Raw genomic sequence first — 14,444 nt, forward strand, 5'->3', positions numbered from 1 at the left:
TGAATGATGTCTTTTCTTGATCTTCTTCGGCCATGAGGATTTGATGATAACCTGAAAATGCATCCAAAAAGCTGTATAGCTTATGTCCAGACGTGCTATCCACCAAATTGTCAATCCGCGGTAGGGGATAACTATCCTTTGGACATGCTTTATTAAGATCTGTGAAGTCAATGCAGACCCTCCACTTACCATTGGCCTTCTTTACTAAAACAACATTGGCAAGCCAATCGGGATATTGGACCTCCCGAATGAATTGAGCGCTGACGAGTTTGTTAATTTCTTCGCGAATGACCTCCCGTCGTTCTGGGGCAAACTGCCTTTTCCTCTGCTTCACTGGTCTGGCCCCTGGGCTAATGTTAAGCCTATGGACTGCAATTTTAGGGTCTATCCCTGACATTTCCTCAACCTTCCAGGCAAAAAGGTCAATGTTGCGAGATAAGCAACTAACAAGTTCTGTTTTTAGGGTGACGTCAGTTCTGTCTTCAGGGTGACGTCAAGATCCTGACCAATCGTCACCTTCTTATCATGCTCGAGCTCAATTTCCATCAATTCTTCGACAGGAGCGAGTCTGACTTGTTGCCCGTCCTCGGGATCCATCCTCGAGATTTGCATGACGTCGTTATTTATTTCCCGAACACTGGCAACATAGCATTGTCTGGCAGCTGTCTGGTCTCCACGGACAACCCCAACGCCATTACTTGTTGGAAACTTCATGGCTAGGTGGAAGGTGGACACAATGGCTTTAATCTTGTTCAGGAGTGGTCTTCCCAAAATTGCGTTATAGGCCATTGAGACACGTACCACTTGAAAAGATGTCATCTCCGTAACCTGTTTCTGGCCAGAACCCAAAGTTAGTGGAAACTCAACTACACCCTCTGGAGTGATGACTCCTCCACCAAACCCCTGGAGAGGAGTTTTAACCGCTTTGAGCTGGTGAGATGAGATTCCCATTTTGGCAAAAGCTTCTTGTGAAAGTATATTGGCCGCACTCCCGTTGTCAACCAAGACCCTCTTTACTTCGAAATTGGCCACAATCGCTGAGATTACCAAGGCGTCATCATGTAGAAGTGATACGTCTTCTAAGTCTCCGGTCCCAAAAGTAATATCCTCCAGCTTTCCCTGAGGCATCCCAGAGGCCAAGACATATCGTCGGGCATATTGTTTTCTTCCACTGTTGGAGTCTCCTCCCGAGGCAATACCTCCAATGATGATATTGATGGTTCCAGCAGTAGGTTGACCATCCCTTTTTGCCTCAGGGTCTTTTTCCCTGCCACGATCATTCCTCGGGCGTTTGTCGTTACCGACGTAGGAGCTCAGGAGTCCTCTTTTAATAAGGGCTTCAATCTCCCGTTGCAGGGCCTTACAGTTCTCCGTGGTATGCCCGTGATCCCGATGGAACTCACAGTACTTGTTCATGTCCTGGATTCGGGTGGTGACCTCATTCTGACAGGCCATTTCAGTTCCTTCATATCCTTGATCTCCATCAATATATTGGTCTTTGACGTATTTAAACGCGTGAACGACGTCGGGGGAACCTCCTGTCTCTGTTTTTTCCGATGCTGTTCTTCACGAGGGTTCGGGTCATGCTGTCTTTTATGCTCGACCCTGTCATGGGATGGTCCAACCTTTCTCGGGTTCAGTGTTTCCTCCATATTTATGTACTTCTCGGCTCGGGTAAGAAGCTCGATCACTGTCTTTGGCGGAGTTTTGGATAAAGACATCTTGAAGGCCTCACACTTTATGGCATATGTGAGGGCAGAAACCGCTGCAGTTATGTGTAGGTCGGGAATCTGAAGTCTTTCCTTGTTGAACCTGGTCATGAAGTCACGTAGGGTCTCATTTTGCCCCTGTCTAAGTTGCATGAGGAAACCCGCTGTCTTCCTGATGCGTTTGCTGCTTGCGAAGAAAGCGGAGAACTTGTCCGCCAAATCCGAGAATGAGACTATGGAGTTGGACTCTAAGGTTGAGAACCAATCCCTAGCGGCATTCGTCAAGGTTTGCGGGAAGGCCTTGCACATCACCTGATCTGGTGCGACCTGTAAATTCATGACGTCCGTGTATATGTTCAGATGATTGATTGGATCGGTGGTCCCATCACACTCTTTGATCGTCCGTTGCAGGCCAGCTGTAATTCCTTCTTGAATGATCCGGGCAATATCACCGGAATCCATAGCGATCGATCTCAAGCCCAATGTCATATTGCGAATACCCGAGGTTCTTACTCCGTCGGATGGGGGGTTTGGAGCTCGAGCTCGAGCATCAGCCATAAAACCCCCCTGGGGTGCCGGTGTGGGTGATGGATGCGAATTTCTTTGACTTAGCAGCTGAGTCAGTGTGGCGACCTGTTGTCTGAGCTCTTCAAAGGCTCCAGTAGTGACGACTGCCGGCTGGGGCTCTGGCACTTCTGATGATTCCTCTTGAGGAACAGGGATATCCTCAGGAGGGGGTTGGTTTGGAGCGGATGAGCTCGCGGGTGGAAGACCTGATCGTGTGTTTACCATGGCTTTTGGTAGCGCTTCCCACAGACGGCGCCAATGATGCTACCAAAAATCGTACCTGTAGATTTCCCGAGCTTGATGACCGATGATGAGCACGAACGTGATCTTCCGATACCTGAAACAAAGGCAACGAGGTGTGTTCTTATCGCCCCTCCGATGCTTAAGTCAGAAAGGGAAATATATGAGTGAGGCTATATGCTGAAGAATAATAAAAACGTACCTGAACAATGGCCCAAGGTTCTGCTTTTATAGGAGTAGGTAGTGTACTCCTAGTAGGATTGTGTTGGTTGGATGTTTTTATCCAAGGAAATTTCTATTATAAAGAGTGTCCTACTTGTAATGGAATTGTTTGACGAGTGGTGTCAGGGTTGATGTAAAATCCTTGGGTGTTTAGGTTTGTTAGTTAGGTACCCAGGTCTTAGGAGGCATGTTGGTGGTGTATGTCTCGAGGACTATTCTCGAGGACATTTAGGGAAGGTAAATGTGTGCTCGAGGTATCTCGACGACTACGATACCTCGAGGACTTGGGTTACCCCGAGGACCATAAAAGAGAAATGAGGTGGGGGTATGTATTGAGTCCTCGGGGATACACTCCTCGGGTATATCAATATTGGCATAGTCACATATAATCTAGAATTTTCTGTTCTTACACAATTTCTGATATTCTACTTCCTCTCTTTGTCTGACTCCTCCCAAAAAAAAAACTAGTTGGTGCAGATTTCTTTTTTTTTCCTGTGCTTTTGCAACCAAATCTTATTCTTATTTGTTCACACCTGGATTTGGCTTTGTAAGCGAAAAATGCAGTCAACGAATGGAAATTATTCTGGCTTAGCCCCTGTTTGGCCTCCATTAAATTAAATTTTATTTTTCTCACTCCTATTTTCAATCATACAATCTTCTATAAATTAATATTACACGTAAATCGGAAACTTTTAATTCTTTTTCAACTATCCATTCTTCAAAAAAAAAAAACACTATTCCACTCATTAAACTTTGAAATGCTCGACATCCAAATGGCAGCTTAATTTTATCTTGAGAAGATGTTAGTATGAAACTCAATTGCGTTGCACACCATGATCAGTATCCGTACTGAAGAATGACATTTTATAGAAAATAACACATTAACACCTTCAAATATTAGATACAAGATACAATTCTCGAACATTATTTTTTTTGTAGGATTCATCCTCAAGAAACGAATTAGACTTGTGATAGAGAACTCGGGTCGTGAAAATATTACCACTTTCCATAACAAGAGGATAAAAGATCATCATAAATTATAAGGGTAATTAGCACAAAACATCCATACCTTTCGATTTTTTGTGGAAAACATCCATGCTTTTCGTTTTTTGGCGAATTACACCCTCACCTTTACCTTTTTTTGCGCAAAATGTCCTTATGTCAACTTTCCGTTAAAATGCTCCGTTAAATCAAAGGGTAATTAGTACAAAATGTCCATATCTTTCAATATTATTGTGTAAAACGTCCATACTTTTCATATTTTGGCATAATTAGCACACAAGGTCCATACTTTTCAATATTATTGTGCAAAACGTCCCTATCTTTCATTTTTTAGCATTTTCACCTTTACCTTTCATCTTTCATTGCGTAAAAGGTCATTTTCATCTATTTTTTCAATAAAATGACGATTTTACCCTCCTATGCAAATAAAACAACAAGAAAAGAAAGGAAAAATAAATAATTAATTGCAATCATAGTCCTAAATTTTTCAAAACATTACAGATAAATCCTAAATTCTCCACTACTGCCACTTTTACAACCCCACCAAGCCACCACCTATAGATCTATATAGCACCACCTTTCGGTCACAACACCTATCATACTCCACCACCACAAGCCTCGCCTCACTCTCCCCAATATTCTCCTCCATGCTATTGGTCATTAATCTGTCCGAAACAACCACATTATGGTCGTGGAGTCCTGTGGGCATGGTGGCTGAAAGATGGTGTTATGTGGATTTATAGTTGACAGCTTGATAGGTTATGAAAGTGGTCGTGGTTGAGAATTTATGATTTCTTTGTAATTTTTTAAAAATTTAAGGATTATGGTTGTAGTTGGTAATTCATTTTTTCTTTTTGTTTTATTTGAATAGGAGGGTAAAATTGTCATTTTATTGAAAAAATGGATGAAAATGACTTTTTACGTAATGAAAAGCGGTAATTGGCACAAAACGTCCATACCTTTCAAATTTATTGTTGAAAACATCCATACCTTTCATTTTTGACATTTTTGCCCCTACCTTCCACAGTTCTTTGCACAGAAGGTCTTTTTGACTATTTTACCCTCCATTGAAATGAAACAAAAAGAAAAGAAAAGAAAAAATAAAGAACTAATTGCAATTATAGTCCCAATTTTTTTTAAATATTATAAATCAGTCATAATTTATTGTGAACTAAAAATTTTTAAAATTAAATAGAGAAAAGAAACTTGAATGTACAGGAAAATAATCAAGAAATGGATAATTTTTTTTAATCATAACTAATGGAAATGAAAATTTTTGAAGATTACGTGATTTTTGCCTCAAGCCTTCCATCTACTCTTCACTGAATAAAAATTGAGATTTAAACTTACCCATTTTTGAAGATTTCCAGTTTCATTAGCTATGGTTCTAAAATTTCTCTATTTCTTGATTATTTCTATGTACATTCGAGTTTCCCTTCTTTTTTTTTGGGTAATTTAAAAATTTTTCAGTTCACAATAAATTGTGACCGATTTGTCATTTTTTCGAAATTTTTGGACTATTATTGCAATTAGTTCTTTATTTTTTTTATTTGAATGGAGGGTAAAATTGTCAAAAACTAATGAAAAAATCCTTCTGCGCAAAGAAATGTAAAAGGTAGGGACAAAAATACCAAAAAATGAAAGGTTGGGACGTTTCCACAATAAACTTGAAAGGTAGGGACGTTTTGTGCCAATTATCCCAATGAAAGGTGAAAGGTAGGGGTGAAAATGTTGAAAAATGAAAGGTAGGGACGTTTTGCACAATAACATTGAAATGTAAGGATTTTTTGTGCTAATTATGCCAAAAAATAAAAGATATAGACGTTTTACACAATAATATTGAAAAGGTAGGAACCTTTTGTGCTAATTAGCCATTGATTTAACGGAGCATTTTAACGGGGAGTTGATAGAAGGACGTTTTGCGCAAAAAAAAGTAAAGGTGGGGGTGTAATCCGCCAAAAAATGAAAGATAGAGACGTTTTCCAAAAAAACGTCGGAAGGTAGGGACGTTTTGTGCTAATTACCCTTTTAATTTATAGTGAACTGCTGACCAATTTTCTTCATCGTACACAAGATATGAAAGAAGTCGTGTATTTTGGTAACAGAAAAGAACTCCAAAGTCCAAACTACAAGGCATGAGAGCAACTACAATTGAGTCCTTCAATCAAAAGCATTTCTTTTTTTTGGGGAAACTTAACAGATGATGGTCAATATAGTTGGATATTTGACAGACTAATTTTTAAGTTTTCTTTGATAGAAAAAGAACAAGGAAAAAAGGGAAATGCGAAATGGTCATCTTAAGGAACTTGGTTCGTTATTCCTTTGGCCATGAGTCAGTAGGCCAACGGTTGGTGTTGGGTCCTCCATTAGTCATACGTGGCTGTGATGATCATTGCACATGGTCCGATCCTACCTATGTGGCGTCCGCGCCGGGAGCAGATGTAACACATTTAATGCAGAATAATTCGAGATGTTACTGAAAGCTCAAAACATAAATCCGAAAGTCACTTAGTTTTTGCCAACTATCCTTCCTTTTAATGCCAGAATAAGGCCATACTAAACATTCTCTAAGTAAGTGTTGTAACAACACATGCTTGTCTTTCATATTTATCATGTCTATCTAGATTATTATTAATGTTTAATTTATTTCTTAATTAATATAAATATATTTATCGTGACTAATTATATATTTTTTATAATTAAATGTGTTCTAGACACTCTAAATGATTGATGTGACTATTAACTTAAGCTTAATATGATTAAATTACATAATACATTGGTTTACTATGTGATCTTAACTCTTCTTGTTTTTGTATTGAATTTAGTATATTTCCTCTTTTCAATAAGTGCATTTACATAATACATTGGTTTACTATGTGATCTTAACTCTTCTTGTTTTTGTATTGAATTTAGATGTATTTCCTCTTTTCAATAAGTGCATTTTTGAGTAATTTAATATAAAATTATTATTTGAACAACAAAATGGGTTTCAAACCAATAAAATAATTAAAGGATTTAAATAAGTTAATAAGATAAATAAGGAGTGTTAAAATTTATTTCCATAAATTATGCCAATTAATAATTGTCACTAAGTTAGAAAATAAGACTTTACCTATTTTCTTCACCGCCTTACATGTTAAATTCGGCTCCATCATATTCATGAATGAATTGGCATTTTGAATTCTGGAAAATTAGAATGGTGGTAAGGTATGAAAATTTATTTATTATTTTGCTCAATTGTTTAATTTTTCAAAAGCAATCATGACATTTTATTTGATTAGTATTAAAATAATGTTTATATTTCATTTTATACATGAAATGAGCGTGCCATTGATTGCGCGCGTGTGTGTATATATATATAAATATATGTTGTATGTATATGTATAGATGAGTGTGTGCACATTATATGTGCCAGTATATCTATAAATTTGTATTTGTGTGCACAGATTGTGTGCAGTTATATAAAATTTGTAGGAAAATAGATTTATTATTTTAAAGATGTTATATAAGGATTTATTATTTTAACAATTACTAATCTATTATTTTTATAATTATTGAACAAATTATTACCTATTTGAATGACGAGTGATTTTAACTTTAAAATTGATAGGAATGTCAATCCTATTCACACGTAGGTTTTATTTCTATTTTTACAACAACAATAATAAATCAGTTAATTTAATAGAGTAATGATTCATGTTACATTTCAATTGTAAATTTGTCAAAGTTATTAAATAAAAGGTAATGAAATCGGATTTTGGTACATTGGCTTCATAGGTGGCTAGGGATATCCACACTTTGCCATTCAAGAAAAGTTAATTTCTCATGACATATGCATCCATGAGCATACAGGAAGTTTAAAAAAAAAAAAAGTTTTCAAATGTCAATGAGTCAATGAATGTCTTAAAAAGATGTGTATCCCAAATATTTTGTTACAAGGTATATGTCTATGTTATGAAAGATGTGAGTGGGAAATGGAGCGTGGGGGACTGACGCACTCGACCAATGATCAATGTTTAATATTCAATGATAATGGGGGACCGACGCACTCGACCAATGATCAATGTTTAATATTCAAAGATAATGTTAATGTTAACTGCTTTGTGGTACCACCGGTAGGATTTGGTCAGATTCCAAATAATAATTGCGCACCGCATTCTGGTTGGCTAGGCGATACACCAAGTCAGCTCACGATGTCAAAGTTAAGTTTTTAAAGAAATGAAAGAAATATGATACATATTGAGAAATACATTTATCTTAAAGTAATTCATGTGCATATCACAATCATACATCATATGCATGAAGTTTGCTTATTGAGCGTTAGCTTATTCCACGTTATCCTCTCAAATTTCAGATGATGAAGGCAAGATGATTCGAGAAGACTACTTGTGGTGAGACGGACTCGGTACTGATACATTTAATGTTGACTCAAGTTGAAATAAGTTTAATATTTAATTCGACCATCTTATATTTTTATTAAACATAAATGTTTTCTAAAATTCTTTCCTTAAATGAAAGTCGTTAATATTTTTATGTTAAAGAAATATTTATAATCAGTTTTCGCATTTATGGTTTTAAGAGGAAATTAAATTATAATACTTCTTGTTAGGTTTACTTGTGATTGGTAGTTTTGTGAACAAAAAGGTTCAAATTGAAACAGTGTTAAAGTCGAGGAGTCGTTGCAGTATTGTAAAAAATGTTGGTAGGTTAGGGTTTAATATCAAAACAAGGAAGGAAGGATCGCCACATTTTCATTTGATTCATGCTAACACACTGCTCGAGTGGCACATGTATAGAGAACGTCCCTGGCTTCTCGCCAAGCCTTAGGTCGAGCGAAAGATCACCACTAGCTTTTCACTAGATGGTCGATTTTTCCTGCAAAACACTAATTCTCATTTTTTTGAGAGTTTTAGCAATTCCAGACTACCCAAAACATTCCACATATAAGTATCTGTGCCGTTTCACAAAAAAGCTTAGATTGTCCATTAGACAAACCACTTGCATCCTTAAAAAATATACAATCCATTCTTCATCAACTTTGGTGATTGAAAAACATCAAAACCTGAAATTCAAACTCCAAAATCAAAAGCTTTCAGATGATCTGTCAAGAGTTGAAGATCAAGGAAGGTAACCAAAGTTCTGATCGTTGGAGAACGAAGAATTCTCAGGTAATCCACTGGAGATAGATGAGATCAAAATCTGGGAGTTGGTGCAGGAGCATGCAACCCAGGAGGGTTTTGAATATTGCGGTACACGACGATAGAAAGAATGTGTATTGGTTTAGTCTGGTGTAAGTTGTGTTCATTTATAGTGGATTCATACTGGCTTGTGCATAGAGTTTTACCCAGTTTAGGGTTTCTCCGTCATCAAATTTTATGTGTTCTTTACTTTCCAGCAATTTATTATACTGCATTAATTCAACATAGGGTACATTGCATGTGAATTGGACTGGACTAATTAATAATCATACTGTGATGCAATTATTAACTGAAATTTGGTAAATTCCATGCAACTACCTATGCACCCCCCTCTAGGTGTTATGTGGGGCGAATTGTATAACTTTCACTTCTAAATCTAGGTATCTAGATTTGGGGTGTTACAAGTATAGATGCTCTTTGTCTACTGTATACAATATTTGTGGGATTATGTTCGAAAAAATGCACAATCCAATGCTGGTGGTTCCAAACAAAACACAATAGTTAACGCTGCCAAAACCTTCTATTATTTCACTGCAATTTGCAAGGAAAATAAATATATATTATTTTCTCCATTACAATTTTCGACCATGGATAGCAGAGACATCTAATTTGTTTGTTTAGTACAAACCAAGGGATTCATTATTTCAGATCTATCCGTCCTATGTGAAATATCTATGTAAAGTCCATAGCATCCTCCCATAAAATGCCACGGGCATATTTATAGTTGAAGCCTGCCTGTGCATTGTCCATCCCGCTCTACATCCGCAATTAGCTGGAAGGCAGGAAAACATGGGCATTCTCAAATTTCTTCTCTTTCTTTTGTCAATGTTTCCAATTGTCCATTTTGAGTATGCTTGTCCATCTTCTTTTGGTGGAGAGGTTCTAATATATTACCCATTCATATTAAAAGGCCAAGAACAAGGAAATAACTGTACCTATATTAACCTGACATGCAGTAATCGAGGAATACCTATTCTAAGTCTTCATTTTTCTGGTAGTTTTATGTGAGGTATATCGACTACAACATCCGAAGAATAGCACTCTATGATCCCCGAAATTGCCTCCCAAGAAGGTTTATGAATAACTCTATGAACATTTCATCTTCACCTTTCATGACCGAATATTTCGAGAACTACACATTTTATACCTGTCTTGTAAATTCAGACCCAGAGCAATACTCTGCTTTACCAATTGGCTGCCCAAGCAATTCTACAAATGCAACTGTTGCTACATGTGACCACAAGCATTTGAATTTCTTGGGTGCAAAAGTATTGGTAGTTCAGTCTACCCCGTCATGTACCGTGGTCAGTACCAGTTATATGAAATTTATTGTGATATTTTATTGACATGGAATGTTTCTTATTGCTAAGATTGTGGTCAACAACCAGGTCCTCAAGAAACAGGTAGAGATTCAGTATAGTTTATGAAATCTATTGTTGTCGACATAGGGATCTAACTCATTTTGTTCATATCTTCTCTAACCTTTAATAACGAGTTTATTTGTTTAGTAGGATCACGGTGAATATTTTCAATCACCCTTCTTTATTCCATCTTTTCTTCTACTGGCGTTGCTCTTTGTATCAAGTTGCATGCGTCTAATCAAGCTGACAGTTGGAAGAAATGAGGCCATTGAAACAGCAGATCACAACTCTAACGCCTCCGCTTCTTTGCCACAATCCACCATGCTCACAATAATAACATCGAGAGAAGGTAGCGTGATTACAAGCCTTGATGACTCCAATATAGAATTGTGTATAGAATTGGTAGTTGTTGGGAAAAATTAAAGCACTTCAGGGAGTAGGAATAGCAATAGCACTTGTGCAATATGCCTAGAATACAATCCTGAAAAAAAAGTAAGAAGGATAGCTAAATGTGGGCATTCCTTCCACAATGACTGCATTGTTCTATGGTTAAAGAAGAACAACACTTGTCCAATTTGTAGAACTTCACTTTCTTATGTGATCAGAGCATAGCATATTCTTACTTTACAATTACTAAATGTTTCTGTATAGACTAAAAATATTAAGAAAATATTTCCACTAATTTAAAATAACAACAATGTGGTGAAAGGGATTGGTTAGAGGGGGTTCAACAAGAATGATGAAATTTAGGATGTTTTAAATAAATTTTTTCGTTGTTTAAAAGGGCAATTTAGGCCTTTCATGCGTATATTTGGATCATAAGCTAGAAACTTCTACTTGTCTAGGCTTTTTTTTGGAGCTCGAACTCATTGACTAAACTAGTCAAGACTTGGAACACTGAGACACTTCACCAGTCGCTATATTCATGTTGTGCAACATCGTGTACAGTGTAGCGCAACTAAATGGATGTTACTTTTTCTTTCCAACTGCCATTTGATGTGTGTTAATGCATATCTCTGTCCATGTAGAATGTTTAAGTTATTAATGTATAACTCTTCTTCACTGGGACTGGTATAGGTTGTAACCTCAATTTTTGGTAATGTAGTGGAATCTCATGAAAATTGTGTTAAATATTAGCAATCAATAATAAAAGTTACAGTATATTAGTAACTCGCTTTCATATACAGATCATTATTTTCCATGGCTGAAGCTTTTAAAGAAAACAATGTGCTAGAAATCTGAAAAGGATATCAACTAAAAAACTTCTTGCTCACACTTTAGACCTATATAATTCATTATTTTATCAACTTAAAATGTTAGTTATTAGAAGAGAAGAGTTAATTTATTTATATTTTATCATCAACACACATCAAAGACTTGACGTGTTCATGGTGGTTTTCTCTTTTCTTGAATCACTTCATTTAAGAGTTTAAATTGTTAGAAAAGAGAAATATATTTATTTTATTTATGATGCCACATTTCTATTCTCCTCATTTGAAAGAAATTTTTTCTTTATAAGATAAAATTTTTATTTATTACTAGGAAACTTACTTCACAGCTTGAAGTACTTGTCAGATATCATTTGTCTATTATCAGCTTAACTTAGGAAAATCCGAGCCCTCTTTTGTTGTAGCTTATTGTCCCAAGCCATATCCACACCATATTATATTGAGCTAGGCTGTTTCATAGTCTCGCTTACCTCGAAAATAATATCCATTGTGCAAGTCCTCATCTTGAAATTTTCTTCATCTTTTCAATCTCCGGCCTAAGAAATTGTCCCTCTACAACCTTAATTACCTGTAAATATTATGGGCACTCTGGAATATTTTTCTATTTCTTTTCTCATTAACCTTCCCAATCATACATTCGGAGAATGTTTGTTCATACTTCTTCTGTGGCAACATCCAAATAGATCACCCTTTTAATTTACAAGGCCTAGAACCGAGAAACAATTATTCCTATACAGACATAACGTGCAGTGATTAAAGAATACCCACTCTAAATAATCCATTTCTAGAGATTTTTATGTGTGTTATATTAAGTACTACACCCAATGAATAGCCCTTTATGGTCCCAATAATTGCATTCCAATAAGGCTTATGATGAACTTTATTAAACTTTCATTTTTACCTTTCATGGCCACATATTATGGAAACTACAAATTTTATACCTATCCTGTAAATTCATACCCAGCAGGATACAATGTTATCCCGATTGGTTGCTTAAGCAACTCTACAAATGTCACGGTTTCAACGTCTCGAGTACCAGCCATTGGCGAATCCAAGGGGGGTCTTGGGGGGGTATCAATTGAAATTGAAATTTTAATCTAAATTAAAGTTCAATTAGTTTTAATAACATATTTCATGGATTCCTTAACTTTTAAAACTTTATCAAAATTTACTAAAAATTGGACTTTAATCCTCACCAAACAAGGGCAAAATCACACTAAATTTGAATTTTCTCTCTTTTTGATTTCTATAAATATCGTATTCTCTCCCTCACGCCTTTTACCAAAATTTTAACATTTCTAATTTTTTTTTAAAATTTGTTTACTCTACAATTATCATATCTACTACAAATTTTCACTTTTCAATTAATTAGAACCTAAATTTGCATTTTCCCCTATCCTATTTATGTATATAGCACATGCCTAACCTGATTATATAAAATTTAACTTATAACTAACAAATTGTGTTTATTTGACTGATTATTAGTATTGAATATTGGTTTTATGTTTTTCATTTCGATTATTTGAATTAATTGTTTATATCAGTATACAATTCTTTAAAATATAAATATACATTTTCTTGTGATGAGCAAAATATTAATAAAATGACTGTTTAAAATCAAATAGATGAAAATGATGAGGAAAATATTAATGAATAATATTTTTTAAATGTAAATCTGTATTTTTCGGATCAAATATTAAACATTCAAAATCAAGTACAAATTTTGATTGTGCCTTCCTAACTCAAATTCTTTGCGTCCGCCCCTCGTACTAGCAGATGGGTGCAAGAAATTTGGCAGTTCGTTAATCCCAGTTGGGTACTATGTCAGTTCGAGTATAATGGAATTTACAGTAATCTTATGCTAACATTGAATGTTTCTAATTGCAAAGATTGTGATCAACATGTAAGAAATTATCCCACATGATGTGGCAGATATTTACTTAATTATTTGGATTAGTCAAAGGTTACAATCCTATACAGTTTGTGTAAGTAAAATTCTAGATCAATTAATAATGTTATTTCCCATTTAGATTCAATCTTTGATGGAGAGAAAATCATTATGAAAAAGAAACTAGTCTTCTCTCTGCCCTATAAAAGACACATTATCCATCACTCTTGTGCAACTTAATTGAGAGAAACTATATTCTAGTGCCTTCATTCTTCTCCAAAGGTTGCTCTTGTGGAATCAGGTATGTCAATTCCTTTCTGCATTATGGTAAGTGGGAATCATGATTATTCACGTTCTTGGGTATTATAGTTAATATTACATGTGATATCAGAGCCTTGGTTTGAATTCTCATTTTTTCAATTTATGTTGTTGCTGTAAATAAGATTTGCAACTTGCGTGAGTAATTGGTTCTTATGGACTTGTCATTCGGAAACACTGTTTGCTATTTCTCTGTGTTAAGCTGGTCAGTTCATTTTGCAATTCCCATGGGTGTTTTTTTTTGCTCGTTTACTTCTGCTTTATTATTTCATTGTTCTTATCGAATTTTGAGAGACTGAGTATTTCTGACAGCTTGCTATTATCAATTTGGATTCATATTGTTTAGTAAGTCTAACGGACAGAATGGTTTAGTGCCTTTCTTTGGTTATTGGAATTTTCATTGGAAAGAGTAAAGTTTTTAAGTTTAGTTTTTCTGCACATATTCAAATATGAAAGAAGAAAACCACCCGTTCTTTGTTGACCTGTACTACATGAATAGGGTCACGTAGGCTTTGTTCAAACAGGGGGTGATGTGGCTCTTTTCAACAAGAATAATTCTTTTTTATTTCATTCCTAGTTCCATTTATTTGGATTCACGATACATCGCCATTTTGTCTATGATGTAATTAATAAAATCAGCCACCATGCCATTCAGCTTTTTTTTTTTTTTTTTTTTTTTTTTTTTTTTTTTTTTTTAATTTTGCCCCCCT

At 35.5% G+C, this 14,444-nt stretch overlaps 1 protein-coding gene and 1 long non-coding RNA gene across 3 annotated transcripts in view; both read right to left on the reverse strand.

Moving 5' to 3' along the window:
• Positions 1-1,412: 1,412 nt before the first annotated feature.
• Positions 1,413-2,198, reverse strand: LOC111380215. The gene has a single exon (XM_023003717.1). It carries the CDS (start codon positions 2,196-2,198, stop codon positions 1,413-1,415), a length of 786 nt encoding a protein of 261 aa, XP_022859485.1.
• A 50-nt stretch (positions 2,199-2,248) lies between these two features.
• LOC111390629 overlaps positions 2,249-14,444 on the reverse strand; it is a 16,791-nt gene continuing 4,595 nt past the window's right edge. The window contains exon 3 of one of the 2 annotated variants that reach the window (XR_002701945.1): positions 2,249-2,613. This is a non-coding gene — a long non-coding RNA (uncharacterized LOC111390629). Of the gene's footprint in view, positions 2,614-7,318; positions 10,781-14,444 lie in introns of those variants that run through there. The other variant, XR_002701946.1, reaches the window with a different exon arrangement.

Source organism: Olea europaea, chromosome 3, assembly GCF_002742605.1.
Source record: "Olea europaea var. sylvestris chromosome 3, O_europaea_v1, whole genome shotgun sequence".
Classification (NCBI taxonomy): domain Eukaryota; kingdom Viridiplantae; phylum Streptophyta; class Magnoliopsida; order Lamiales; family Oleaceae; genus Olea; species Olea europaea.

What these genes read in the sequence shown, in the direction of transcription:
- LOC111380215 (XM_023003717.1), bottom strand. Translation starts at nt 2,198, where the DNA reads ATGACATTGGGCTTGAGATCGATCGCTATGGATTCCGGTGATATTGCC.